Below are 26,285 nucleotides of genomic sequence, written 5' to 3' on the forward strand. Positions count from 1 at the left end.
TATTCATTCTTATCCCATTCATGCCACTGCAGCAGATCCCGAAATTATAATGAAATAGTTATTATAACAGGTGTAACATGAAATGCTATTTAAATATGTCAGTACATTACATTTAAATCGAGTCACACAGTATGTCTGAGGTGAATCACTGTAGACGGAGAGAGTTAAACCCGGTTTCAGTTCCCAGACCCCCCTTGATATCGCTTAGTCACCGCGTCCCGGGGAAGCAGCGCCTCCCTGTGTACACACCGATTGGTCGGTGCTCCTGACGGGCTCGCCTTCTCCACAGCCGTCTCCAGAGCAGGGCGGGGCTGCCTCTCCGCCAAACTGAATTAGGCTACAACCGGCAGAAGAAAACTTACCCCGGGTCGATTCATGGAGCAGTGTGGGAATGCTCTGACTGTAGGTGGGAAGCAGAGAAACGGACGGCAGCTACATTTCGGCCACAACACCCCGGACTGCCGCTGCTGCTGTTGCGTTCAGGAGTGACCTGTTTAACACACCACGGCACCGGGCTTGGCGTAAAACATCTGCGAGGTGGAAAAAAGAAGCGTGTTTATTCCTGCACCTCCACCAGGAGGATGTGACACATTATCTCATCTGCTGCCTGGGAGAAATACAATCTGTGTTTTCTGTTTCACTGCTGGAGATCATCTGAGCTGCTTGTTATAAGGGTAAGTTGTGTCATTATTTCATGCCTGTCTCCTGTGGTCGCTCATACGGAAGGCAGCAGCCGAAGGGAGCGCTCACGCGTCGTGATCGAAGGGGATAAACGAGTTTATATTGAATTACTGGTCGACATGGGAATCCTTCACATACATGCTGTACATAGTAAGCAGAGCATCATTTAGGTTACAGGGTGCTGTGCCATTGGTGGTGCATGGAGTGGAGTTTTTTGTGAAAGTAGGCTATTTAAAGTGCTCATGTGGTATAATTGGATCTACCTTTAGGCCCGATCACCTTTTTAAAACGTGTGAAATTCCCTACACATTTGAGAGATGTTGAAGTGGGATTAATGAAGTGTGAGATGAGCCTCAAGTCCAAAATTAGCAGCAGGCTGATAAGCTAAATGACTTTCTTCCCCTTTTTTTAGGTTTAAACTTGGCCACATTCAGTAGAGATTACTTTCATAAGAACCAGCCTGTATGAGCCAAACAAATCTCATGATTAGAGGCTGATGGAGGATGCCTCAGCCTAATTGTTGTTTGTACTAAGGAATACACCTTAATGACTATGTTGTTGACTAATCATACAGCACATCATGCATAAAGTCACACCATGACCTCACTTCTCTTCCGCCCACTCCTCCCTCCTCTTCCACCTTCATTATCAGCATAATTGACCTCAAATGAAATCACAACTGTTTCATGTTTTTGTGAATCAACAAATTGCTGCATCACACATTTGCTTGGCTGTAATATAGATGGCTGGCTGCACACACACATGTTATATAATTCATGATGAAGATGTGGATGAAAAGAGCAGCACACAGCATGTGGTTCTCATATAATCACCCTGCTTTCCCACCCTTTGAACCTGAAAGTATTAGTTCTTCTTTAGATCTTTGTGTTCTTCTGAATAGTGGCTTTCATGGGGCACTAACACACAGTGACTCAAAGTGACTCATGGCAGATTGTCCCAAAAGGTAACAGATTCTTCAAAATGATACACATGGAGGGGCCACCTTAACGTCTAGATTTGACTCATAAGAGGTTGAAAGCTCCATGGAAGACAGCGCAAGTATTCACAAACCGCAAACTTGTTGACATTGGAAAGGTTACGCGCTTCAATGTCCTACAATACCTGGGCAGACTGAAGTGAAACCATAGACGTACTGTATTAGAAACTGCTGAGTTATTTTGGCAGACAGGACATGGAGCACATGGCCCGGTTTGTGTGCCCAGTGTTCATGAAACCTTATCGCATGGAGGGAGGGGGATCATGGCTCTGGGTGATGTAATCACACCGATAAAGCATTGCTCTGATGTGTGATAGTGGCAGTCTTCCTCTGTGTCTGCTCCAACTGGACTCCAGAGAGAGTATTCCCAATGTGTGTGTGTGTTTGGATGTTTATGTGGGTGCATGTGGATACGTGATACTTGGAGGGAGCTAGGAGTAGCTGTGCTGAGGCAGGTGGACCATCCAGGCCGGCTTGTGTTGACTGGCTGGTATTTGAGTTTTTCAGGGGGCTGCTGAGGGGGCCATGCTGTAGTCATGCCTGCATGACTCATGGCGCGGTATCTGTCTGTCAGTCTTGCCAAGTGCAAAATCCTGTACAAATGCTTCATGGTGCTGCCTTCAAAAGAGCCACTGAGTGTGATTTTACACTCAGCGGTTGTGTTAACATTCATTCATTGGCATTCTTCAAGAGATATTTATTTGCATTCCTCTCAAAGCATGTATCACTCTGCAATAGCACCGTGATGATGTTTTTCATATGTGGCCTAATCACTTCAAGATGATGCATCTGGGTTAAATCCCTGCAGAAATCAATCACTCTCAGACCTCACCCTATTCAATTTGAAAACCATTTCCCCTACATGCTTACCTGAGAATATTTTGTTGCCTTCCATTTTTTAAATGTTATATGGTTAACAATTCATCTCATGAAGTGTTCTTGCTGTATTTGCAATCTGGTGATCAACAGCAAGTTTATGAGTTGTTTGGTTGGTAGGTGTACATTTTTAAGTATTCAATTGTGGATAAGATATCTGGGTCTCAAATAGGGGTGGTCGTCCAGTATAAGTAAACACTGAGGGCACCTGACCCCTGAATGGTTGGCCATTCTTAATCAAACAATGTCCAAAGTGTAACATAGGCAAAGATCCGTCGAAATTCTGAGTTCAGAACATTTTAATTTCTGAGGGTGGTAGATCTACAAGCAGGACATAGTTTTGTGGTCCAGTTTTTCTCTGTATATGTGATGCTCTGCTGATGAGATGACAAAGGACTACAAAGCAGCGACAGATTTCCTGGAACAGGCCCTCTCAAATGAGAAATCGTCCTTCCCAGACTGGGGTGTGCTCCGTGTGATTGTTGGTCATTTTCTTTCGTCTCCCTGGACAGAGCTCGCTCTGAGTTCAGGATAAATGCACGTCACTGGGCTGAACAGTCCCATGTGTGCAGAGCACATGCTCCTTTAAATAACCTCAGGCTGTTTCTCCAACAAACGCATCTGTATCACAAGTCGAATTGTCTTCACTTTAAATCCTGTTTTCCAGGCGACCTGCAATTTAAATTGTTATTTGACTCAGGTAGCAAGTTGCTCCGACTATATGCTAAGGAAGTAATACAAAAAAAGATATGATTTTAATTTGAGCAGATCACATGTTCACATTCTGGTAAAGCTTGACAGGATGCTGATCAACCCATAAAGTTCCCTTGAGAAGCTTTTTTTATTCCACAATTTATGTTAAGGAGCGCCTTTCAATAAGTTACATTGGATGCCATCTAAAGGGTCCATGTTGGGAATATATATAAAAGTGGCGTGCCCTGTTTTTTTTAACTTTATTTGCATAATTCTTTGAGGACTTGATCTCTAAAATACACCTCTTTGGGTTTCAACAGAGCTTGTAGTAATTGGCCTACTTCCAATGAATGAATAGCATTGAACCTTAATGACTGAAAGTTGTTATACTGTTAACTGAAATAGATATTTCTCTGAGACTCTTTGCGTCTGTTATCTTTCTGCTTTGTGTGAAAACTGCTGCAGTGAGCATTGTCTCCTGGGTGGATTTGTGAATGTGGGGCACGGCAGCAGTTTCTTGAGAGGTCAAACATGTTAACCAACTTGTTCTGCTACTTTGGAGACAATACGCACGGTTTCCTGCTAAATATATTGGTTACAACTGTTCCTCAAATAGACATTAGCTTAAAAAGCATGTCAGGTATGTATTTTACAGAGGCTTAATGGTGAGAGAGCCCACAGGCATTGTTTGATCTAATTCTCGGTGGTACTCAGAGCGTACCTTTTTTACTTTGATGTGGTTTACAGTTTTGACTAAGTTGTCAGGAGCAGGAACAGGGATTTTTATTGAATGTAAATAATGTGGTATTTGTGGAAAAACAGAAATGGTGTTGTGTCTGTCGTGGTGCAACAAGGAATGGAAGCAGATACATTTTGCTTTATTTAAAGAGGTTCACAAAATCCTGATTGGTTGTGGTGCATTGTTGGTAATTATACAGGAAGTGTGGTGTTTGTTGCTCATAAAGGTCCTCATCCTATGGCTGCTTGTTTGCCTGCCTGCTTCCCCTATGTGACTCACAGCCGTTGCATCCAATTGTTCTCACCGTATGACATCTTGGTGGTGGCATGATGCATCCGCTGCCATGACGGTGTAGTCAGTTGTGATGTAATGCTGTAATGCAGCAGCAGGGCTATTTCAGGTTTACCTCTGAGCCTCCAAGGCCTCCCCCTGCTAGCAGGCCACCCATCTCTTCTCTCAGTCAGCACCTCATCTATCATGACCCAGACAGCCATACAGTACATGAACTGGCTTTCACAGAATTGACCAGAAACCTTTGATGCGCAGGTTAAGAGAAACGTGGGAGATGTGACTGAATTGAAAATACAGGTTTGCTTGATTTGTTTTCACAGTATTTGGTTTAGGCCAACATTAAGCTGTAGCAGAAAGGGAAACCTCTAATTTGGGGTTGGTAGTTGTGCGGTGTGTTTGTTCCTGTAGCTTGTATTCTCACTGACACAGTGTCTAAGGCTGGTTAACCTCAGCACAACACTCATTTTCAGTGCTGTGGGAATTTTTTTCAGAAGGTTAGCACTTTTAGACAAGCAGCAATTGCTCCTTGAACTTTGATCTTCCTCTGTGAGCGTCAAAAGCTGTCTGAGGGTGTGTCTGCAGAAAACCCAATAAATATCTTACTTTACCTAGTGCCTAGAGACAGACATATATGTTGCAATTACATACCTGGGGGAAATCCCATAACAGAGGGTTTTGAGGCCCACACAGGCTTAGATAGCAGTACTTTATGGTCAACTTGTGAAAAATATGTTAAGTCTCCTTGTTGGAAATGCACTAAGTTTCATTGAACCAAAAGCTGTTGGTTTGTTGTCATAAAAGCCTTTTCTTACAACATATACAACTTTTCCAAGGTTAGGTTATACAGAAGAGTAAGAGAAGAAGAACAATTATATATATATTGCAAATACATCAAAATAAACGTTACTTCTTTGTGTTGCTAATCCACATTGGAGACTGTAGTGTAATGCATGCAGTTAAGGCCTCATGACAGCCCTATGTTATATCTGTTTACTTTTTTCTCAGGTCATTGTCAAGCCAGAGAACCGACTCAAGGAACACCCTGACAGATACAGTATCCCAGCACTGTTACAAGCGAGGAGGGTGAAGTTTTAAATAGGATAGACCCCCCCCCCCCCAGTCCGCTATCTTTGGCACAGTCGGTCGTCATACGTGAACGTGGCTGTGAATCCTCATTGTGTACCAGACTGCTAAACTCAATTGGACTGTTCCCTGAGTCTAGCTGCACACACACAGTTATATCTGGGCAGCTTCAACAGTCCCACCAACATCACATACCACACGCCAAACTCACTCCAGCAGCCTTCCCAGAAATGAGGGTGTGTTTTGGATTCCTCTGTGACTTTTTTTTTGCTGGCTTTTTTTTCGGAAGTGGTGGATCTTGGTCGGTTTAAGTTTTTTTTTCTATTGACTGAACCTGAACCTGAACCTGAAGTGAGAGGTCAGTTAAGTATGCAAGGGGTGCATCTAAAGTCCTATTTTATTATTCAGTTGTTGTTTTTCATTGTGCAAATATACATTGGTAATCTGTTGGACTGTGTTTGTTAGACAGTTAGACAAATTAACGCGGAGTCATGCCAGACGCTGTTGGCATATTTGGACGTGTACCTGAACCTGAAACTCTTAACTTTCCACTTCTGCTGCATCTCCACTGCTTCTCTCCACAGCTGTGCCAACTTTCCTTTTCATTTGACTTTAGCTTGTAATGCCGCTTGCCAGGGGAAATGATGTAAAGCCTCTCATTTATGGTGCCCAGTTGATCACACCCAGTTTAAGTGAAGGCATCACACTGGAAGCGTTATATGTGCCAAATCATATTCCCTCAAAACCCTGCAAAAAAAACATTAACATTAATGTAAATCTAAAGTAATGTATTCCTGGAGGCTGTCAGGGTTTGAATTCCCACTCAGGGAGATGAGTTCCTTCTCCTTTTTTGTTTCACTTCTCCTCTTGGCTTCATTAGACATTCTGTCTCCTCAAGAATATTACATTTCCTCATCATTTGTCGCTCCTGCGTAACAATATTAGCTTGCTGTCATACCTTAAGCAGTGAGGAGAAAATCTCTCATGTGTCCTCTGTGACCTGGAGGGGAAACAGACTTTATCTCCAGAGAAAAACAGTCAGTGTGTTTTCTTCGGTTGAATCAGGATTGAGGAATCCTCCCCCTCACTGGGACTGGGACCGTCCCAGAGGACCTGCCCCAGCCTTCCCAGTTTTCCTGTGCTTTTGTCGTGAGTTTTCCACTGATCTCTCGGTCCAGCTGCATGGCTTCATTCTTACTCCTTCCTCCCCCATCATCATCATTGCTTTCACATCTCCCTGATCCCAACTCAGAGACCCCAGACTCAACTCTGGGTCTTTCTCTGAGTATCCTCTCACTTCCTCTCTCATATGAAAGTCTGAGGAATCTTTAAGAAAAGTGAAATTACACTGAGCAGATATTTTGTCTAAAATATTCAGTTAGATATAAATGTATTGGAATTGTTGCTTGTATGGATTATTGCATCTAATGCAACCACATGTATTATTGTGTTGCATTGTTGGAGAAGTCTGTGACCTAAGATTTTCAACGACATAATTACTCTAGCTATGTTAGTTTGACAATAAAGAACCTTGAACCACTCAGAATCCACTACTATCCAAGTCACGTGAAGAGAAATGTGGATCTGCAAATGTTCTGAAAGGTTATTGTGTCTTCTAAAAACCTGTCATAGAAATGGTGCCGCTATGATGAGTGATTCTGACTTGCTTTGACACAGAGCCCGGGATCTCACCTCACATTTATCTGAATCACTGCTCCACAATCTACATTGTTCACAGCCTCTGCCAAAATGCATTGTGACCCAAATGAGTGTCCCACCACAGAGACTGAGTAACTGTCAGATTTTTCCTGTGGGTTGGCAATGTCAGATACTATATCAGAAATAATGTTTTTGATCTTAACTTCATTCCTTTTCCACACAATAGTTTTTGCAGGCGGGAGGTTGCAGTCGAGGTTATTGATCTGTGTGCTCTTCCCACCACATGCAGCGCTGGGAACTAGAGCACATACTCTGAATCAGCACTCATCTGTTGGTCAAACTACTTCATCTTGCATAAGACATTCCCAAGATAAACTTTGTGCATTTCATTCATTTTAATGAGCGCTCTCTGCCTCTTCTCTGCTTCTCTTTCACTGGCATGTTCGCCTGTGTATTCAAATATTGTAGCTTTATTATATAAGACATTTATTGTCTACCAAACCCAGTAAGGAAACCTATAAACCAAATATGTCTCTATGGCCGTTGCCCCTGCCAAATGAAAATGAAATCCTCAAACCTGTGACACAAGTCTTTACCGTTTTCTAAAACAGAAATTCTGGGTGTATGTCACCAAGATATGTCAAGATAAATGTTTTTTGTGCAGAAGGAGGCTGGCACAACAACTCAATTGATATTCCTTGCCTTTAACTTCGGCACACCTCCACATACACACTGTGTGAAGACACATGCACATGCTCAGCCGCCCACATGTGTTCATACTCACAGACTGCAGTGGTGAAAATCAATGCAGTCCATAATCTGTTTAAGATTTAAAGGGCAAAACGTCATTAGACTTTAGTCTTTCAGGTTGATTCATGCCGGAAATAATGTGTCATATATTAAATGATATCCTGTTCCTTATTAGTAAATTGATTATTTGACACTATTCTTCTGCTAGGTATAGGTAATGTGTTCATGAATGTATCATGTGTAAGTGCTACATTTTAATCTCACATCCTTCATATTCTTTTAGAATTCAGTTTAACAAACTATCCCTTTGGAAACCCCTTTAAGCTTTATCTCAGGGTTGACTTTGTAGATTCTCTCCTCTGCTTGAATCCATGCTAATACGGCTAATTCCCATTGTGCTAGTGCTACAGGCTGCACTTCATCTGCTCGCTTCAATAGAAGTGTCAGCTTCAATGTCACACCTCACTGAGATCACTCTCTGGCCGCTCGGTGCCTGTCCAGAGTGGGCGGCCTGCCCGACTCAAATACTGCATATTATTTTCTGCGTGCTGTGACGTATGCTGCATCACGGCCAGGGATGGGACGTGTGTGTTTACATGTGCGCTGCTGGATGTGTTCCTGTGCATGTGAGCAAACCTATGTTGTTTCCGTGGTTGTGTGGAACGGACACGGAGAATGCGCCTGGTCTGCAGTGCGTTTCCTGCCTTCATTTGCACGTCTCCCCCTCCTCTGCTCTGCACTTCCTTCCTTCCAGCACTACTCCGTAAAATAAGCAGTAACCTGACCTCTCTCCATGCTGGTGGTCTCCCACGGAGGATGTGAGATGACAGAGCTGATGGCCCTCCTTTGTGAAGTATTTTTAATCCTGTTGATTTATTAGATCACAAAGATAAACCTAAAGAGCAGTGATAGACGCTTGACACTGTGTGCTTTGTTTTCTTTGTCATTAGGACTAATGACTTGATGCTTGTCCATTATAACTTACACACCAATACAACGTCTCTGCTTAACCATAACTTGTCTCTTGGCTCAATCTGACTATTAATCTCAGCTGGGAATTCTGCTCGGTGTGCAATTTCCATTGATGGAGGGATGAATACTTCAGCCTGCTGCTCTTGTTTTTTTTTTTACTCCGATCCGGCTATACAATGACTCTTGTTCAGCCCAGTCCACATCAGGCCATACAATGCAACCTTTTGTAGGATTGATTCAGGCTGATATCATGCTGGAAACTATTTAGATGGGGATCACATGTTGTTAGAGCACACTGTTTCTGAGATTCTCCTCTTACTCACTTAAATAGAGAATGTCAAACCTCCCATAGACAATGAGGTGATTGTGTAAGGACACTTTTGGGAGGACTCGGCTCTGCAAGAGAGATGGCTTACTTCCCTTTGTTGTCTTAAGCGTCTTCCCTTAGTAAGCCATAAATCCAGAATGTTGCGACAAACCAAATCACATGAAGGGGTGAGAAATACTTTATACCCTTGCCACAAAGTCTGATGCTCATATTATTGATCTCCTGATTATGGCATGTAGTGCAAAAAACGACCTTTGACATTTACATTTCAGTCAGGTTGACAGCCCTTCTCTAATTCAAAAATGTAATATTGAAATGAAAGCATGTCCTTGCTTCTGAAAAGGTATTCAGATATATAAATCAGTCATTTAGAATTACATTTAATCATTCATTTCAATATGATTAATTGTGAGTGTAATAGGCAAACAGTAGTTTAGCGTTATCTAATTGTTTGTCAACCCTTTGTGCAAAATACACTTCAGTTGTCTATACTGGACATGTGGGTTTATTGCAGAGCCATGTTTTTATTTGGAAACTGAGACTTGTTAGCCTCTGAGCTGGGGTCAGGTCCTCTGCAGTATCACAGTCTTGTTAAATTTCATTAACTGTCTGTGTTTGTCAGTAGGTTTCAGTGGCTGCTGGCTTCCTTGTAGGGTTCTGTACATCTGGAGATACAGTAATGTAAAGCTTCTACAGGAAACAAAAGGTTGTCAGGTCTGGCAGCTGGACTCCTAGCATAAAGAGAACTGCTTATCAACTGCTTTATTCCAAAGCCGGGACGGCTGGTTCAGCAGGGTGTTACCTGATCTCACTAAAGTTGAGTATATCCTCACATCATCTCCCTTGTTATGTATAAAACAGTTTTTATTTGTCATGGCGTCTGAGGTATATATAGCCCACCACGAGGGAGTTTTTTCCGTCAGCTTCTTCCTTTAGATTAGAAACACAAACATAGCCCTGGACTGAGACATGACACAGATCCCCTAAGTGAGCCTTTTGTCCGCCGAGGGGAAGACAAGACTTTACTATCTGTTGTGAGCTCAAACAGGCCCTTTAACATCCTGAGAACAGAGGAGCTCTAGCTGAGGGGCCCCAGACATGTGCAGGTCCTTTAGCTAGTATGTAGTAAATAATTCACCTGTGCAGACTAACTAAATAATTCAATTGCTGAATAAGCTGTAATAATATTTCACCTGCTTAGCACAAAGCAAAATAACTTTGTGTTAAGCAGAGGTAATATTCAGGTGGCTGATATGTTGTTTGTGACAAACTGATATTAAAGTAATTTTGTATCTGGCTTCCTGTGTACTCTCAACAGCTCTCCTTCATATTGATTTCCTGTGCAGGATATTAGTTCACGTAGAAAGATGGGTTACTGTGCTGATAAAATAGCCAAGTGCAATTTTCTACGACCTTTATTCTCCGGGTAATATATAAGGCTTTGTGAAGAAATACGGGCAGTGGTGCAGGTATTGTGATGGCGGATATAGATATGGCTTCTGGTGGGGGTCTTTTCTTGCACAGAGATTAATGAATGCACCCCGTTCCATAAAACTAGTTTGAAGCTTGATGCTGAGCACATCTTGGAGAAGTGTATTCATGTTTTTTTTTTTTTTTTTGTTGAAAGGAACTTCACACTGTCTAGAAATCTGGAGCAGGATGTTTTTCATGTTGGTCTGCAGTTTCATCCAGACGTACATTTGCTATCTAGTTCTAAAAATACACCACATGCACACAGCCTGCTGTTAGGAGGCCATTTATACTTTCATGAGCTATTCATATCTCTGGCACCCGATCCTGTCATTTAGTAAACACTGTTATGACAGTGAGTGAGCAATGGATCCCATGCAAATAAGTCACTCCCGACTGAAACCACTAAGCTAAAAGGTTAAGTCTTCATTGTAAAATCCCACCGTGTGCCGACAGCCTGTGGAAAACATGGAAAAAGGCTTGAGCTGCTCCACCCTTCTTGGCTGGGCATGTCAGCCATGTCCAGCCTTATCCACCCACCTTACCAGTCTCAGCAGCCCCGCCTGTCGCCATGTTGCCCCTCAGATAGCTGTGACACTTGATCTCAGGGTCAGCTGCGATGGATATTTCTGCTGTCTCTCTCTCTCTGTGTTTTTTAATGTTGTAAGGGCTGGTTTGGTGTGAAAGCCTGTCGCATGTCGCTAGGGTCAATTCAGATGACTGCAGCTTTACTGGTGCTCAGTTGCACTTCACTCTCTTGCCAGCGGCTGTATTTTGCAGGGCATTTTCTTCCTTGTAAGATGTGCTGAAATACTGATAGAGACAAGCTTTAAGCCTGGTAGACGGCTCAATTTTATTTTGGTTATGGTGCTATATGTGTGGAAGCCATATTTTAAAGTCACACAGTTTTTATAGTTGCCATAGAAGCCAGAAAGGAAGTGAGACACATTAGAACACTGCTTTACATGGATGTTACACTATCTAAATCAAGTTTCACAACTGGGTATGTCACCTGGCATTAATGTCTGCTCTACACATTTATTTTTGTGACTGTTTCTGTCTCCGTTCCTGTTCTCATTACCCAAATGATATATCAGTGGCTTTGTAGTTTTGTCAGCTTCTTAAGTCAAGCTGGGTCGGAAGCACGATGTGCTATTTAAAGATCAAAAGCATAGTTCTGCAATTAATGTGCAGATGGGCCTCAGATGCCTGTAGGAACTACCGTAGTGTTATAGAGGTTAATGTTTGCATCATCGGTTGGGGGGGTAGCCAGATCTGTTGCTTTTTCATGTTGTTTTCTACATGCCTCCACCCACTAGAATGACTATGTCATGATCATGAGGTTCTGGTCATAGTTATGAAATCCCATTTCAGGAAACTGCCGCTACTAGATTGTTTTCGTAAAGGAAGCTTTGAGGCATTTGTTTCACAGCAAATGTCTGATATGCTTGGTAAGTCTTTTTATATTCAGGCTTTATATTTTAAAGTTTTGTTAGTGAGAGAATCACAGAGAGAGTGAATGTCTCAATAGCATAGTTTCCCTTCATTGTTTGCAGTGTCAAATATGGCCTCCAGCCTGAAGCAGCGCATACACAATGGATAGGAGCATTTATAGTGAATGACTAACTATTGGAGAATGGGGAAAACGTAACCTGTTTTTTCCATTAGGTTGTGAGTAAGACAGTAATCTGATAAACTATTAGCGCCCTGCTTGCATAACAGAAAATTGTAGCAACATATTAAAAAACATTTTACCTTAATATTTAGGTAATACTGAATTTATAAATTGAGCCTCAGTGGGCAAAAGTCGACCTGTTTCAGATGCAGAAGCAGGTCCGTTACACAGGAATAGAAAGAGGATGAATGAGTGAAAGGAGGAACAGAGGCCTGGGGCCAGGAAGCCCTGCAGCTCTCAAGAATTAGGTATCCGGTCTCATCACTACCCAGATAGATGGGGTCATCCATCATGCCGCCTGCCCGTACAGGCAACAATTCCTCCTTTTTTTTACTGTCCACATTGGCTTCATAATCCATGTTGTGAGCAAACAGGGCCCTGCAAGGCAGCCACCTGAGGCTTTGTCCGCCTCAATGACACAACTCTCTCAGACAGCCAGCCTCAATGTGTCTGCAGCTATAGCATGCCTCCCGTAGAGTAGCTCAAAGCAGTTAAAGTACACGCAGTACCCGGACACCAGCCAGCTCCTGTCCATAACGGTTAGGCTTCATGTGGTTTCCTTCTTGGCCATTTGAGCTCAGTTCATTCTCAGCTAGAGACCTTTAGAAATGTGGCTATGGCATGCTTTAAGATTGGAAATGGCCCTGGATAGAAAAGATTACAAAGATGTCTCAGAAAGACATTTTTGTTTATTACAATTTTTTCTAAAAGACTTGATAGGGTTGTCATGCACACTTTTAAAAAGAATACACGTTTATTTAAAAAAGCTCCCATTTCTTTCATATCTGTAAAATAGTGTATAGGGACAGAAGAGTTTAAATAAAGCATCCACAGAAAAGATGACTGATCCAATTTTAAAGGAGGCCATGGTCAGATTACTATTTTATTTATGATGAATAGGAAATAGGAGGGCAATGCTCTCTTGCAAGCCTCTGCACATATTTGGAGTGCAAGAGCGGTAAGAGAAAACTATGTTGTGCACGATGAACAAGCACAAAATGAAGCATTAACACGGCCCCCGGCCTCACTAGGAATGTTTTTTTTTACTTTCACTTGAATGTGTTAAAGGTGGCACTTAAAAGCTCCATCAACTGAGCCAGCCAGTCTTCTGTTTGACTTTAAGCCTCACCTGTAGCAGCTGTTCATAAACCAGTGCCTTTCTCTGCATGACTGGATAACACTACTAAGTGATTATATTAAATGAAGGCATGGCAAACGTCAGTGGCCTTGAGTTTGTATGCAGAAGGTATTACAATAGAGCGCAGTTCCCTCGAGAGAGACAGACAGAGACAGACAGAGAGAGACAGAGAGAGACAGAGAGAAACAGAGAGAAACAGAGAGAAACAGAGAGAGTGCTGGGTATACCTGTCAGCCCCAGTCATTATGGCCTGCTGGACATCCCTGCACCTGGAGGGATGTCAGCTTTGTCCTCTGTGTTTTGTCATGCCTAATGGAGAAAAAGAAGTGGCCTGGAAAAGCAATGTCAGCCCTAGAATTTAAAACAATCCATGCAGTGTTGTCATGGGTCTCATTATTGAGTAGGAAGTGTTCGTTTCTCACAAGGAGCAAACGACGGCAGGAAGCCAATCTTGCAAGGCTCAGTGCAAAGTTATGGGTGTGGGCGTTTTCCCTCTTTAGATGTGAAACGTGACGTAAAAACAAATATCTTTAAGAAACTAGATTAAATCATTGTAGTCTAAAGAATGTGGGCCTGAAATCTGTGCTGGGAATGTAAACACTGTAGGGAACTATTACATGCTTGAAATTGTTGCCATACGACAGACAAAAGCCAAAGACCTTGAGAATAAGATAATACATTGTGGTGCTTTCACTAAGCAGGTTGAAAGAATTCAGAATGTAGTCTTCTCTCAGTAAGCCGTTACCTTACAATGATTTTCTTTAACCGTCAAACTTGACCATGAACAGATAAAATGCTGTCAAGGGAGGGCTAATCCTCCTGCCTGGATAATTGCCAAACACAAACTTCAATCAGCTCTCCTTCCCCCAAGGATATCTCTCCTTCTGAAAGATTTTCTGCCGATGAAGACCCCCTCTTAACATACAGGGACCAGCCTTCAGTCCTACCTCTCTCTTCACTGATTTCTAATTATCACTCAATGGGATGTATGACATTTCGAAAGCTCCCTCACAGTGAGAAATGAGTCGTAGCTTGCGTCTGAGCAATGCCCAACTGTTCCAGCTTAACTGCTCCTGAGACACGAGTCGCGGGCCCGTGCCAGTTTGGCTGCCATGTTGACTTTGGAGGATGACGAGAGAAAAATAGGCAGACAGACTTCCACGGCACTTGGCTTTCAGTTGAACGTTGGAGGTTTACCTTGGGCTGTGACCAAAGCTCTTAAAACCCACTGATCAGTGGGCTAATGGAAATCCATAACAATAGCTGCATGGCTGCATTAGGATTAGCTGTGTTGAAGTTTATTTGGCATGATCAGAATTTGTTTAGTACTTACTGTAATTTAGAGCTTAATTTGCATACTTTGAATACAAAAACTGTCTGTGTGGGTTTGATCTAGCTAGCATAAAGAAAGCAGGAAAAAATAAACTCAGATGCTGTAATTGCCTGTAAATGTCAATCACTCATATAGAGAGCACATTCATGCAATGAGTGGGAGAAACTCGAAGCTAGAACAAAGCCTAAAGCAGGAGGAGAAGCAGGAACAATGAGAGGTTTTCAGTTATCTTCTGTCCGTCCCTCTTTCATTCTCTAGAGGCAAAGCAGCATCAACACATCAGTCAGGCCAAACTCAGTTAAAGCACCAGGAGCCAGGGCTTAGGCAATCAAACAATGTTTAGAATGGAGGGAAATTAGGTTCCCTCGCTGTCTGCTTTTAGTCCCAGTTTGTTCCAATCTACAACCCTGAAGCTGATGCCTGCTCCCTTCACTGATCTGCTCTATATCAGGAGCCCTGCTGTTGCTTTGAACTAATGGTGAAAGTAATTAAATGTCGGGTGTTCTAGCCTGGGGTAAGAGAGAGGGCTGTTGTGCGTAAACTGGGTTTGCATTTGCCATAATGTTAGCAGCCTGTCTATAAGATACAGGAAGTATGTGATGACTCCTTTTGGTGCATTTACAGGCAGAAGCTTTCCTTGGTAAAAAAAAAAAGGAGAGCAGAATGTGTCATATGTCACTCTGCAGTCTGTTTACTGGCACTTTCTCTGTTTTTCTCAATCTGCCAGGGATGGATATGATCTGGTGTCTGCCTTGCTAATATTGTATAACAGTCCAGACAATGTCACTGGAGGTCAGACGAAACCCTACTAAAACCACCTACAATACACACGGCTGTCTCTAGTTTTCTGCCTCTCGTAGCTTTACCTTTATTGTGTAACTTGGAATTGTCCACAAATGATATACTGTAGGGTCCTTCTGGGAATTGATTGATGGAGAAATATCTGTCAGCAATCGTTAGACTGCGTTTAAATATTAACACATTGCTGATGACCCCTGCTGCCCCTCAGCCTGAGGTTTTCCTTCCGTTTCAACTAAGTTCCACTGACAACTCTTCCCATCACCACTTGGGCTAAAACAGAAGCCTGTGGTGTGTTAAAATGGCAATGGGAAGCAGATGTGGTCACTTGGAGCCATGGACTTTTTTTCTGGTTGCAAATCTGTAACAGGAGAAGTGGGTACGAGACCTGATGCAAAGTCATTTGTGACAATTGCATCTTGTGAAACTAAAATAATTGAAGGACGCAAAAGGGATTCTATAAATTCATTTGGTTTTGTAACAGCTCCATAGCTGAGGAGACACCCTCTTTCGTAAGTTTAAACACTTGTACAGAACGGCAGTCATTCATTTGTACATTCCTCATGTCCGCAGATTTAAAGATTGCTTGAATCAATAATGAACGCAAAACTTTGCATAAACACATGTTCGTGATACTGCTTGAAAACTTGCAAATGATGCCTTTGCACTGTTAAGGACTAAAAGGAACAGTCTTCCATGGGAATGTAAGGAGTAAAGTAAATGACAGGAAATGAACCACCAGGCCTAGAGAAGTGAGGTTAGATGGTGGGACAATAAAACGAGGGTCTGGTGACAACAAGGCTGCAGCTACAGTACAGGCAGGCTGATGTTGAGTTTCACTTTGTAACCTTCACATGCTTAGTTGTGGGAATGCAAACATAGTCGTTAGTCTCTGATAGGTTTGCTGGATCCACAAAAGGACCACATTGGGAGATTACATTTGATTTGAACTAGAATTACGGGATTATTTTTAAGAATTCAACTTCCCTACTCTCCAGCACATGTTTTGCTGTTTTTTTCAATGGCTCTGGGAATTGTTTTGGAAAAGGGGTAAAAAGCTGTAGGCTGCTCTCTGTGGTTTCCCCTTTACTATCTAATGAACGGAAATATGTGAACGCCCATGCTTGAATCAAGTAAGGGGCCTTAGCACCCTCTTGTGAAACAATTATGCAACACAAAATCCTTGTGGCCATCATGTTTGCAACCGCAGACTTTATCCTTAAAATGTGAATGTGTGTTGTTACTATTGTTCCTTAAGATTGAATGTGATTCTTCAAACACATAATAACGTCATCTTCTCCTTCTCTGTGTAGCTGGCAGGCCTGGGGTGGGACAGAGAACATGGCTGAAGCACGGCGGGAGAGCACCAGCAGCCTGCAGAGGAAGAAACCTCCCTGGCTCCGACTGGACATTCCCACGACTCAGATGTCACTAGACGAGCCTCCCACCTTTGTACAGGTGTTCTTTCTCGCTGAATCCCATTCTCTACTTTTTGTCATTTTTGTCATGACCTGTTTTCACACTTTTCCCTGCGGGTCCTTTCCTGTGTAGCCGGTGAAGAGGCAGGGGTTCCTGCGCAGTATCAGCATGCCAGTGGAGACATCTCACCTCCAGTCCCCCCCCCGAGACTTCTTTGACACCCGGCGGCCCGTCTTACAACGCCAGTCATCCATCACTCAGACCATTAAGAGGTAAACGCTGCTAGCAATACACTGGATATATACTAACGTCTCTATATAAGTGGGTTATGGCATGCCTAAAGATTTGAATATAGAGAACTTGCAAATTATTGAATGAAATGCTGCAATGTGTAAAATAAGTGATAAATGAATGTTTAACGGAAGATACGAGCATCCTTGGCATGTATAAAAACAACAATTTCCATGAAACTACAGTGTTTCTGCTTAACTTGTCTTTTTTTCTAATTTGCATGACTGATCCTATCTGCCTGGTAATAACCCTTCTCATGGTTTTAATCTCAATGAAACCCAAGTCCTAACCTAACAGTCTGCTTTGCTCTCTCTGCATGATGGCTACAGCACTGTCCAGCTGCACGTTTCCTTCTCACTGCCTCTTGTTGTCTTCTCTTCTTCCTTCTTCCTGTCCCTTTCTGCCACCTTCCGGTCCCGATCTGCCTGATCACAGCAGCAGAAGGGTGCACTTTGAGCGGATTAACACGGTTCCCATTAAGGGGCAGCGAGCTGCTCGCCGCTGCGTCAGGAAACACCACTCGCTCTCCAGAACCCTGCTCAGGTACGGCAGGAAGTCCCTCACAAACCGCAGGTGTTAGGGTCAGGGCTCAGGTGTGTGTGTTGTACACTGATTTACTGTAAGAAAATAAGTGGGTGTACTTTGTGTATGATTACTTCACATTGACCATTCGCATGATATTGCCAATTTGCTTAACATTTAGAATTGTTTTTACTTCATCACTGAATTGTAACACATCACACCATTCCCACACATTTATCTTTTGACTGAAGCTGTTGCAGATGTGAGTCATAACACCTAAATGACCCAAAACCAAAACAAATTCCCCTTATTCAAATAGCTAATATCTCAGGAAGTTTTTGCATCTGAGTGCTAGCCTTCAGTGAGACTGCATTTTAAGGCTGACATGCCAGGTCTAAAGGCTTTTATCATGGACTCTGATTAGATTAGTCTGGGCCGTGACAATGTTCAAACATGCTCTTAGAAACCAAGGTTAGTGATGGCATATCCACTGCTGCAAAGAAAGCAACACATATGCCAGAATATTAGTTGTACAATCTTGACACAGACATATTTGGGGACCAAAACAGCAAGTAAAACGTATTCACGGAGAGAGAGAGAAAGCTGAACTAGTGAGAAATAGATTTGACCCAAACTCTACAGAGCGTTTACTCTGCAGCTGGTAATTAGTAGAAATAGCTAGCTTTCATGAACTTTCCTTTGAAGAATGTTTCCACTTCCACTTCCTGCCCTCGGGGTGCAGTAACATTGTTTTTTCTGGTACTGATTAGGGCTTCAACTTCAACAACCTGATTGTATGTATATTCCTCAAGGTTTGGTGCAATGATATTTGAGAAAGAACACATTTAAACCTCAGATAAATCCTCTGTTCTCTCTTAATTGGGATATCTGTTTGTTTGTGTCAATTAGGATTGGGAACATCTGAATTATAATCTTTTGCATTTGCCGCATCAGACTCCAGTTAATACCTCTGTTGTTTCTTGCTACCTGTCTTTATGGTGTGCCTGGACACAAACATGCCAGGCTTGTTCCCTGTCCTCTGCCTTTCACTTGCCTACATCCTGGGATCTGCAGTCTTATCAGTCCCACACATTTTCAGATACATTGCAGATACAGGGCTGTTCATCTCAAGTTTCACCATTGCAAATAGCATTTTGAATCTCTGAGAATTGAAGCACGTGTGTTGGTTTGGTTACCCAAAGCTAAAAGGGCAGTGTTTGTGGTGCTAGGGGAACAGCGGACTGGTTTGGGGTCAGTAAGGACGGTGATGCCACCCAGAAATGGCAGAGGAAAAGCCTTCGCCACTGCAGCATGCGCTATGGAAGGCTGAAGCCCCAGGTGATCCGAGAGATGGACCTGCCCAGCCAGGACAACATCTCCCTTACCAGCACGGAGACCCCGCCTCCGCTCTACGTCCCCTCCTCACAATATGGCATGCAGAAGGTAAGGGAATACATGAGCTGCTTTGCCTAATGCTGATCTTGTTTTCTGTTTTGTTTTCTGAAAATACATCATGCTTATGGTGGACAAACATGTACTTTAATCTGAATATTCAAAAACATTGGAGGCTTTTTTTATATAATAAATGTGGACATCAACATGACACACAGGTGCATTGTATAGACTCCCATTGCTTTGAGACTGGTTCTAAGTTAGATTGATCGTATCTACAGTATGTGTTGAATGTCTAAGGTGAAAATGACTGTCTCTTGATTATTTTAATTGTTGGGCTCTTTTTAACTACCATATCTCCTACCCATTCTCCAGATTGTGGACCCATTGGCGCGAGGGCGAGCTTTCCGTATGGTGGAGGAGGTGGATGGCTACAGCGTGCCTCAGACCCCCATCACCCCTGGAGCTGCCTCTCTTTGTTCCTTCACCAGCTCCCGCTCAGGTCTGAACCGACTGCCTCGTCGACGTAAGAGGGAGTCGGTGGCAAAGATGAGCTTCAGGGCCGCCGCAGCGCTGGTCAAGGTGAGGGAGAGCGATAAGATCAACAGATTTAATACAGATGATTGATTTTTCATCTCATTATGTCATGCACAAATAATATGGACAGCCCAAAGATGCTCAAATGTTTACCATTCTGAGCGTATTTCTTCCACAATTCACACAACCTGTTCTCCTCGTGGATGTTTTTTAATCAACCAAATTCAAGTGCCAGAGGAAGGAATAACTCACTAAAGACCTGTGACTGCTTGATAGATTTGCTATGAGATCGAATCAAGTGAAATAATTCTATGTTTGTACCAGTCTTCCAAAATTACATATTTTCAATTAAAAACAAGAAAATACCTGTACTATAACACATTCTGGAAATAATTGGACTTTATTTGTGCAGAATTACATTTCACGGGTAAGATAACGGCTTTTAATGCATACATATTTTCATGGGTTTTTGTGTGTGTTTCTCAGGGGCGCTCAATACGGGAAAGCACTCTCACTCTAAGACGAACTCAAAGACGCAGCTTCACCCCCGCCAGCTACATGGAGGAGGACATGCTCGACTTTCCTGATGAACTGGACACGTCCTTCTTTGCCAGAGTAAGAAATGAAAAATAAAAATGTTCTTTGGATGCCATTATTGTGTAAAAAAGCTTATTTATAATGTCATATTCATTCTTATGATAAAAACATGGGAGTACACTTTGTTGCAACCTGCTCACTTTTGTCTTTTGTACAATTTTCGTTCTAGGACACTCTGATGCAGGAGGAGCTGTCCACGTACGCAGACGAGGTGTTTGAGTCGCCGTCTGAGGCGGCCATGACAGAGGACGAGCCCTGCAGCCAGATGGATGAGACGGAGCTGACAGGCAGCGCTCTGGATAAGACGGAGCTGGAGAGGAGTCATCTCATGCTGTACGTGGCTGTAATAGGCTCTGCTAATACCAGCGTTTACAAATAATTATTAACATGGTCCATGTCACTAGAAAAAACAGCTTTCATTCAAATTCACAAAGCTGAGCCGTAAATTATGTTTAAGAGGACCGTGTTTTGTGATTGAATTAGGAATATAGAAACCAAGTGTTGGGAATATAAAGAGTGGTAAAAAAGCCCTGGGTTAATTTACCAAACTACTTCTCTCTTTTGCTGAGATGAAGCTTGTTAAAGCCTTTCAGAATAATTGAGTGTCTTTTCCTGTGTCAACCCTTTCAGACCTCTAGAACGGGGGTGGCGAAAAGCCAAAGAAGGAACCCCAGGGCCACCAAAGGTGCCCCTTCGTCAGGAGGTGGTGAGCGTTACCGGACAGCGGCGAGGCCAGCGCATCGTATTACCTGTCAAGAAGCTTTTTGCCCGAGAAAAAAGGCCTTATGGACTGGGCATGGTGGGAAAGCTCACAAACCGGACCTACCGCAAGCGCATTGACAGCTACGTCAAGAGGCAGATCGAGGACATGGATGATCACAGGTACTGCCCCTCTTCACAGATCTGACTAATGAGCGCCCTCCCTCTGCTCCCCTCAGTGGACGACAGTGATAGATGATGAGCGCTGCTGCTCTCTTTTTTTTTTAATACATAATTTTTTTATTTCCTCTAGGCCTTTTTTTACATACTGGATCACTGTTGTCCACTTGCTCATCACTATCCTGGCTGTATGCATCTATGGGATTGCACCAGTGGGCTTTTCCCAGCACGAGACAGTTGATTCTGTGAGTAACGGCTCATTTACCGGCTCTGTTCTGATGATCTGATTATACACTTTTAAAATCCTTTCACATGTATTGTGCTCTTGGTGATTTGGATGTCTTCTGGTTTAGGTTTTAAGAAACAAAGGTGTTTATGAAAATGTCAAGTATGTACAGCAGGAGAACTTTTGGATCGGGCCGGGTTCGGTGAGCACTCTTCTCTAAAAAGATCAATAATGCAAGCAATAAAGGGAAATACATATCTTCAAACCAATACTACATTTAAGATGTTTGTCCTATTGTCTTTTATTCTTAGGAAGCTCTGATCCACTTGGGGGCCAAATTCTCTCCATGCATGCGGCAGGACAAACAGGTGCATGATCTTATCAGGGATAAAAGAGCTATCGAACGCAACTCTGCCTGCTGTGTGCGTAACGATCGCTCCGGCTGCGTCCAAACCTCAGCGGAGGAATGCTCGGTCTGTAAACCATCCCTCTTCTTGTTTGTGTTCTCCTACCTTTATAGTTTAACCGTAAATCGAAGATGTTAGCCTCTAACGCTTTCATTTGTTGTTTTATATTTAGAGTACTCTAGCTGTGTGGGTAAAGTGGCCGAGTCATTTCAGCACACCCCAGTTAGACGGTAAAGACAGACAGTATGGCTCTGTATGCCATCAGGATCCCAGGTAAATACACTTATTTCATTTCTCTCATTAACGGATATGGTTTGGTACAAATACATAATGTATGCATATTGTTTGTCTCATTAAAGGATATGTCTAGAGCCTGCCTCAGTAACACCTCATGAATGGCCTGATGACATCAGCAAATGGCCGGTATGTTCAGTGACATTGTGTCTGGCATTTAGACATAAAGAAATGACAGACCCTTTGGAAAGTTTAATAACATCAGCTACATGTGATCTGGCCTCGATAATAAATTCAATATTTGAAAAGATTGATTTCTCAATGTTTGATTGATTTTTTTTAATAAAGAATACTTTATCCAAAGAATGAATGGTGTAAACATGTATTTCCAACATTGGTGTCATAGAAAACAGGACAGACATTCACACATAGCATGCAAAGAATCCCTTAAATAGTAAGAAACAAGACCCAGGGCATCTGAAAACATGCTGTATTATCTATTCAATAAAACACACTTACAGCTTTAACTCAAACGTGTGTCGGGGATTAAGCAACGTTTTCTGTCCAGAATACATATTGCTCTCTTTGGTGAATCTAGGAAGTATACAGATTTTGGCTCTGATTAAGATAAAAAAAAAAAAACTAACAAAACAACTGCTTTCAGATTTGTACCAGGTACAACACAGGGAACCACACCAACCTGCCTCATATAGACTGTACCATCACAGGCCGACCCTGCTGCATTGGAACCAAAGGGAGGTGAGGGGAGTCGATGTACCTGTCACTAATATGTATCCTGGACTAGTAGAGAAACAGGATGTATGATAGGTTATTCATTTAGAAATGCTTCTTGTTTTTCTCAAGGTGTGAAATAACATCCCGGGAATATTGTGACTTTATGAACGGCTACTTTCATGAGGAGGCTACTCTCTGCTCTCAAGTAAGCAACCATCTTAATTAGATTTTATTATCGGGAGAAAAGGAGCTGTTCAAAGCCAAAACGTCCTTTGTTATACTATATTGTTTCCTAAATACCAAAACACATTAAGTGTGAACTCACCAAACATTTCCGTGTAGAAGATGTGTTGTCTGCTTCAATGTGCACGTCATATTTGATCTTTGATTATCACATTAATAATTTGTGTATGACATAATATGATGTATTACGTCCATTTTCAGGTGCACTGCATGGACGATGTGTGTGGACTGTTGCCTTTCCTCAACCCCGAGATCCCAGATCAGTTTTACAGGCTCTGGCTCTCACTTTTCCTGCATGCTGGGTAAGTCTGTCAAGATACTGCAAAGTGATTTTGCTTAATATAAAATGTACCTGGCAAAAGAAACCAACAAAAAGGAAAGGGGATGTTTTTTATATGAAATGTAGTATTCCTAGAGATTATATCTGTGGATGTATTTCCAACTTCAAACACGAGTAGTATATCAAAGAAAAATCTTGAATAAGAAAAAATGACTTTCTACACAGTAGTACAAATCAAAGCAAATCCGGCAAACCAGAAACATCATTTAGCAGATAAAATCAGCCTTTCAGCCGATAAATCGGTCAAAACATGATTTATAAAGAGCTGAAAGCCAGTTTGTCTCAGCATGGTATACTAAATCATTTTTTTCAAGGACTGTGTTTGCACCCAGCGGTAAGGAAAGGATGATTAAAAGATCAGAATCAGCATCATGTTTATGAGCAAAATATATTTGGCACATACAAGGAAATTGACTCTAGCTGTCTGTAGCTCTTGGTGAATTCATACTTACCTCAACACAAATGTATGGAAAGATAAAGAGACATATTAAATATGTAAGGGGAAAAAAACAATCGGGATAAAAGGCATGAGTAGCAAAGGTGAGGTTATTGGTTGTTAATCATATGTTGAATATAAATGCAAGAGTCCATAAAGAATATAATATGGGAAATCCAATTCAATCGAGTACTATCATATCCCTAGTGGTATGTGCACATTAATAGTGCATTCATTGTATAAATGCAGTGTATACTTAAAACTGGCTGCACCACTCTCTGTAGTTCAGACCTGACAGCACAGAGGGCTGACCTCCCTTTAGAAGAGCGGTGCTTCATCTTCATGCTGTCTCTTATCCGTCTCCCGGGCAATTAAACAAAGTGCCCTAACCTCACAAACTCATTAAGCTTCAATGGGATAGAGACCGATTTTGTAGATGTGCAAAGTCATCGGTCTGCTGAGGGGTTTTTTCTTATCTTCCTAACACGCACAGCTTTTCTCACTGACATACACACACGTCCCGCTACACATATAACATATTAAATATAACATATATGACACATATGCACATAATAACCTTTTCTCCTTCCTCCCTAGGATCCTTCACTGCTTGGTGTCGGTTGCTTTCCAGATGACCATCCTGAGGGACCTGGAGAAGCTGGCAGGCTGGCTGCGCATCTCAATCATTTACATTCTCAGTGGCATCACTGGCAACTTAGCTTCAGCCATATTCTTGCCCTACAGAGCGGAGGTATTCACCAGTATCACACTCACCAAACATCAGTGCATTTAAGAGCCATATTATCAGGGTTCCTGTTTTGGAGCTCATTAAGTTTATTAAGAACATCATATAATGCAAGGAACTTTTAAAGGTCACCTATTATGCAAAATCCACTCATTTTATACATAAACATGTACCCCCTCTGCATTAGGAGATTCTGAAAGTTTCAGGAAAAAAGATTCTCTCACTTTTTGTCCTGATCCATTTATATAAAAACCTGTCTGAAAATGAGCTGATCAGATTTTGACCACTTTACGATGTCATAACGATTTTTTGGCTTGTGTAACCATTAGCCAATCACCAACCAAGGTAACCCCCCCCCCCCCCCCCCCCCCCACCTTATCACCTGAATCTCCTTCTAGAGTACCATTGTGTTCTTTTTAACCAAATCTCTCTCAGAGGGGCGTGGGGAGTGGCTCCTTATTTTCATCTAAAGTAACAGACAGAGAATCAGCACTTTTGAAACAGGGCGGAAACAGAGGGGATTATGGGATGCTACAATGATCTGTTTGGTATTTGGTGCCATACACTTCAGAGACATGTTTTGTGTATATCTGAGACCTATAATGTATTGATAAAAAAACAGTATAATAGGTGACCTTTAAATAACGTGGTGAATGTTTGTGCACATGGTTATGTTAGCTTATGCCTCTCTCTCTGCTGTCTTTTTGTCAGGTGGGCCCAGCCGGCTCTCAGTTTGGGATCCTGGCCTGTCTGTTTGTGGAGCTGTTTCAGAGCTGGCAGATCCTCGCCCAGCCTTGGAGGGCCTTCACCAAGCTGCTGTGTGTGGTGCTCTTCCTCTTTGCCTTTGGGCTGTTGCCTTGGATCGACAACTTCGCCCACATTTGTGGCTTCATCTCCGGCTTCTTCCTGTCCTTCGCCTTCTTACCCTACATCAGCTTCGGCCGCCTGGACATGTATCGCAAACGCTGTCAGATCATCGTCTTCCTGGTGGTGTTTGTCGGGCTCTTCTCGGGCCTCGTGGTGCTATTCTACGTCTACCCAATCAAGTGTGAATGGTGCGAGTTGCTCACCTGCATCCCCTTCACGGACAAATTCTGTGAGAAGTACGACCTCAACGCTCACCTCCACTGAAGTGTGGACAGTGTGAGCGGAACAGGAAGGCATCAGGTCAAAAGAGGAGGACTCACAGATGATATCAGCAAGTCTGTGTCTCCACTCTGCCCCTGTGTGACTGTCCCCCTCGTTGTGAAAAATGACAATGTACTTTGTGTTTGTTTTTTTTACTCTGTCAGTATGAAAACCTATGCCCCTCATCCTAAACACTTCCTTCTTTCACCTCCCTGTTCATTGTCACTCCTTCATTGTCCACTGAAACAAAGGTATGGCACTTCTGAACCTCATCAATGTTCCCAGCTGCCTTTTACACGAGAGGCAGGAATTAGAGAAGCCAGCGCTGGTACAGACATTGATTTTATTATTCAGGCAACCTCAAACAAAAGCAGGGACAAATAAATCAAATATCGATACCGTTGGTGCCTTGTTGAAAAATGTACCAACTACTGCCATATTTTTGTTACGTTATGCTGAGCACTCAAATGTTTTCTTTTCTTTGTTTGTATTGCTTTTCACGAAGTGATGATGTTTTAACCCGGTAGTGTTTTAGCTACCTGTCTAATCACATGTAACCGAAAACAACAGTAAAAAAGATCGACAACATTAAGTGGTCTGTGATTTTATCTTTTTTATCAAAAAATGCCTTTCGAAGATTTTACAGTTTATTCAAATTGTGTAAGAAAGAA

The 26,285-nt window shown here is 42.5% G+C and overlaps 1 protein-coding gene across 4 annotated transcripts; it reads left to right on the top strand.

The window, feature by feature from the left end:
* The first annotated feature begins 325 nt into the window (after positions 1–325).
* On the top strand, positions 326–26,202 carry rhbdf1a (rhomboid 5 homolog 1a). Of its 4 annotated transcripts, none has more exons than XM_079644878.1 (19): positions 326–674; positions 16,797–16,941; positions 17,035–17,174; positions 17,629–17,736; positions 18,945–19,158; positions 19,483–19,689; positions 20,131–20,259; positions 20,411–20,574; positions 20,872–21,123; positions 21,254–21,365; positions 21,474–21,548; positions 21,658–21,819; positions 21,926–22,026; positions 22,113–22,176; positions 22,652–22,746; positions 22,852–22,927; positions 23,167–23,267; positions 24,339–24,492; positions 25,198–26,202. In XM_079644878.1, exons 2-19 carry the CDS (start codon positions 16,825–16,827, stop codon positions 25,615–25,617), a joined length of 2,691 nt encoding a protein of 896 aa, XP_079501004.1. In that variant the 5' UTR covers positions 326–674; positions 16,797–16,824; the 3' UTR covers positions 25,618–26,202. The 4 variants fall into 4 exon arrangements, with proteins under 4 accessions (XP_079501004.1, XP_079501005.1, XP_079501006.1 ...); XM_079644879.1 differs by having other exon boundaries at positions 17,632–17,736; XM_079644880.1 differs by lacking the exon at positions 17,629–17,736 and having other exon boundaries at positions 327–674.
* Positions 26,203–26,285: the final 83 nt, after the last annotated feature.

Source organism: Notothenia rossii (genome assembly GCF_949606895.1).
Source record: "Notothenia rossii genome assembly, chromosome: 8".
Lineage (NCBI taxonomy): Eukaryota > Metazoa > Chordata > Actinopteri > Perciformes > Nototheniidae > Notothenia > Notothenia rossii.

Coding starts and splice junctions, on each gene's coding strand:
- rhbdf1a (XM_079644878.1), top strand. CDS start 16,825: ATGGCTGAAGCACGGCGGGAGAGCACCAGCAGCCTGCAGAGGAAGAAA. Junction 17,737..18,944: donor CTCTCCAGAACCCTGCTCAG/GTACGGCAGGAA, acceptor TTGTGGTGCTAG/GGGAACAGCGGACTGGTTTG. Junction 20,575..20,871: donor GAGAGGAGTCATCTCATGCT/GTACGTGGCTGT, acceptor CAACCCTTTCAG/ACCTCTAGAACGGGGGTGGC.